Source organism: Bison bison, unplaced genomic scaffold (genome assembly GCF_000754665.1).
Source record: "Bison bison bison isolate TAMUID 2011002044 unplaced genomic scaffold, Bison_UMD1.0 scf7180017864143, whole genome shotgun sequence".
In the NCBI taxonomy this organism is placed as follows: domain Eukaryota; kingdom Metazoa; phylum Chordata; class Mammalia; order Artiodactyla; family Bovidae; genus Bison; species Bison bison.
Window position 1 is genome coordinate 1,953,278 of NW_011494715.1, and position 3,311 is coordinate 1,956,588.

At 52.4% G+C, this 3,311-nt stretch overlaps 1 protein-coding gene across 1 annotated transcript; it reads right to left on the minus strand.

The window, feature by feature from the left end:
• Positions 1 to 506: 506 nt before the first annotated feature.
• HAND2 (heart and neural crest derivatives expressed 2) lies at positions 507 to 3,306 on the minus strand (the record flags this gene model as incomplete). Its single annotated transcript, XM_010840307.1, is given in 3 exon segments — positions 507 to 1,629; positions 2,961 to 3,267; positions 3,269 to 3,306. Coding segments are annotated over 3 exon segments (444 nt in total), but the record flags the coding sequence as incomplete, so codon positions are not given.
• Positions 3,307 to 3,311: the final 5 nt, after the last annotated feature.

Consider the following 3,311-nt stretch of genomic DNA (forward strand, 5'->3'; position numbering starts at 1 on the left):
GGAGTCTCCCCCCCGCCCCCTCCACCTACCCCACATCGAGACGACCAGCAAAAACCTCCTCTTTTCCTTTCTCCTGGTCTTTTTTCCCCTTTACTTGGATGAAAGCCCTATATTTTGAATTAAAAACCCTAGACTAGCTCCTGCGGCTGCAATAAGGGCTAGGTTCCTCCCCAAAACTCCTCCACCGAAAATGGCTCCTCCAACAAAACCCGAAGCCCCTACCGCATGGCGTCTGGTTGATTTCAGGTTGATTTCAACCAGGACAACTTTCCACCTTTGGAGCATACGGCTTAGGCCTCTCTGCGGCCCAGACTCTCCTTCTACAGACCACTTGGTGCTTTTCTGGACGCAGAGACAGAGGGAAGGAGGCAGGACTCATGGAGCCCAGGCCCTTTGGCAGGACTTTCACCAAGGACATCTCTTTTTAAAGGGCTTCCTCGCCAGCCCTGCCTTCAAGGTTGCTCACGTTGATGACTGATCCGAACCACTGACTGTATCAAACAAAGTTAGAGGCAATCACGATAATTTAGTTTACTTCTGAATATTTTAAATATAATGAAAACAAATATAACAGTTTTGTTTTCAAAACTCTCTTGAGGTATCAACCATTAAAAGATAGGGGTTTTGTAAAAAAAAAAAAAAACACACAGTGGTTTATTGAATACTTACAACGTTTACACCTTCAATATTAATTCCACTTAATTTTAGAGGACGGAAGTGCACAAAACAAGGAGCTGTTGGAAACATCTTCAAAGTGGGAACCACATCAGGTGGAACTGTGGCGCTAGACACTTACCCCCAACATACATGATAATAGTGGTGGTTTAGTTGCTAAGCCGTGTCCTACTCTTTTGCGACCCCATGGACTGTAGCCCGCCAGGCTCCTCTGTCCATGGGATTTTCCAGGCAAGAATACTGGAGTGGATTGCCATGTCCTTCTCCAGGGGATCTTTCCCACCCAGGGTTCGAACCCGAGTCTCCTACATTGGCAGGCGGATTCTTTACCGCCGAGCCAACAGGAAAGCCAAACGGACATGTTAGCCGCCCGTTTTCTGCTTTGAAATAAAACTTTATAATCCCCAGGAATATTTATATCCGAAGGCCAAGTATTAAAGATACACTTCACATACACACTAGTGTCCCGCTGTCTTTATCTGGAAGGGTTTAGGTAAGTGGAGAGGGAGCATCGCTGGTGTCTACACAGCAGGAGGAAACATTCACAAACAGAGACTCTACAAGACAACGACGGGATCCCTTACCACGAAGGAGTGTCCTCTTCATATTAAAATACGGAATGCTTTTCTTCAAATATCCACTTTTTTTTTTTGGAGGGGAAGGTGGGGATCGGATGCCTCGAAGGGGGGCAAAGAGAGGGAGGCACATTGCACATAAATAAACCGGATGATCCAAATGCAGGAAGTCCTCAGAGCGGAGCACGCAGAGCTTGCCTGGAGTCCTGGGTCTGCATCCAGCTCCTGGGCCCTGCTGGAGCTCTCCTTCTCTTCCTCCTCCTCCTCCTCCTCCTCTTCCTCACTGCTTGAGCTCCAGGGCCCAGACGTGCTGTGGCCAGCCCGTCCGGCCTTTGGTTTTCTTGTCGTTGCTGCTTACTGTGCTTTTCAAGATTTCATTCTGGGCAGAGAAGAGGTGAGGTGAGGGGGAGAAAAGTAGAAAGAGAAAATCAGAGAGGAGATCCGGTCCCACGCAACCCCCACGCTTTCCCGGCCAGAGAAGACAGTGAAAGAGCCAGCCAGGGACCGCGGGTGGGGTGGCCTCAAGTCCCAGCCCCTGCAGAAGAGCTAGGAAGGCTGGCGCTGTCCTAGTTACTGCCCAGGCCGACGTGCAGCGGCAGCACTCAACTCCCAGGTCGGCGAGTTTATAAACAACCACCCGTTTTCAAGTCGTTTATGGAGGAACTGGGGGCCTTCTCTCTAACTCCAGACGTAGGGGCGCGATCGGGGTCGGCGCTCAGTCTGGTTTCCCTGTTTTCAATCGCAGTCCCAGACCCGCGCTCTAAGGCAGATGGGGAGAGGTGCCTCGGCCTCGGCCTGGGCCTGTCCGCCCAAAGCCTCCTAGGCCTCCTCCAAGGCCTCTGAAACCCCGGGCTACAGGAGATCCCTCGACTTTGCAGCAACAAAAGCGCCAAAGGCCCCAAGGAAGAAAACCTCGACAAATGGAATTATTTTCCAGGCTCTTCATGGCAGTAGCCCTGCTCTAAACTCCACCACCTATGGGCACCTGGTCAGGAACCTGAGGAAACTGATTTTCAGTTATAACTTTGTGTTACTGTTCAGAACAATGACAATGACTATGATAATATTTACTATTTGTCTTAAAATGTAAAGGCCCATGCAAACAAAAGCAGAAATACGCAGGAAGAATCCTCATCTGGGAAGTCACGTTTTAACATCACTGCCAGAGAGAAACTGAGCTGAATTTTGAAGTACTTATGTTCACCTTCACGTCTTCCCGGCATAGTAATCAGAACCACAGCAAAAACTCTTAGAATCAGTGGCTGCCTGGTTCTCAAGAAGAGGAAACGCAACCAGTAGTGAAATAACTGGAATCAAGTGCTTCTGAGCAACTTATTTTACAAACATCTGAAAGCAAGAGCGGACTGGAGGCCGAATGAAGGCTCGAAAGGACGAGGAAAGAGGGGTCCAGGCCAGTAAGATCGAAAGATCAAGCTGGAGTTCGCGAGGCCCGCCCTAAGTGCCTGGGGGCGCGGCGATAACCCGGGAAGAAGATCGCCAGCGCAAAACATCCCTCTTAACCTCCTCCGCATGCTGACACCCTCCCCCGGCCTCTCTGCTTCTGCGGGACCTTCTGACCACAACCTGGTGCAAGCAACTTGGCTCAGGGCGCTGCCAGAGAACGCGGCGGGCCATCGTTCAGCCCAGCTGGAAAGAGACCGGGATCCCCGCTCCCCCGCACCCCACTGCCCTCTGCCGCCTGGTACTGACCAGCTCCTTCTTCCTCTTCTCTTCTTTCACATCTGTCTTCTTGATCTCTGCCTTGAAGGCCTCCGCCTCGCCATTCTGGTCGTCCTTGGCCAGCAGGTCCATGAGGTAGGCGATGTAGCTGGTGGCCAGGCGCAGAGTCTTGATCTTAGAGAGCTTGGTGTCGGCGGGCACGTTGGGGATGCACTCACGCAGCTCTGCGAAGGCGCTGTTGATGCTCTGAGTCCTACGCCGCTCCTTGCGGTTGGCGGTGCCCCGGCGCTTCACCGGGCGCGGCCCCCCCAGGCCTGGGGGCCCAGCGCCCGGCGCACCCCCCGTAATGGGAGTGTCCAGCTGGCGGCGCCGCTGGCGTAC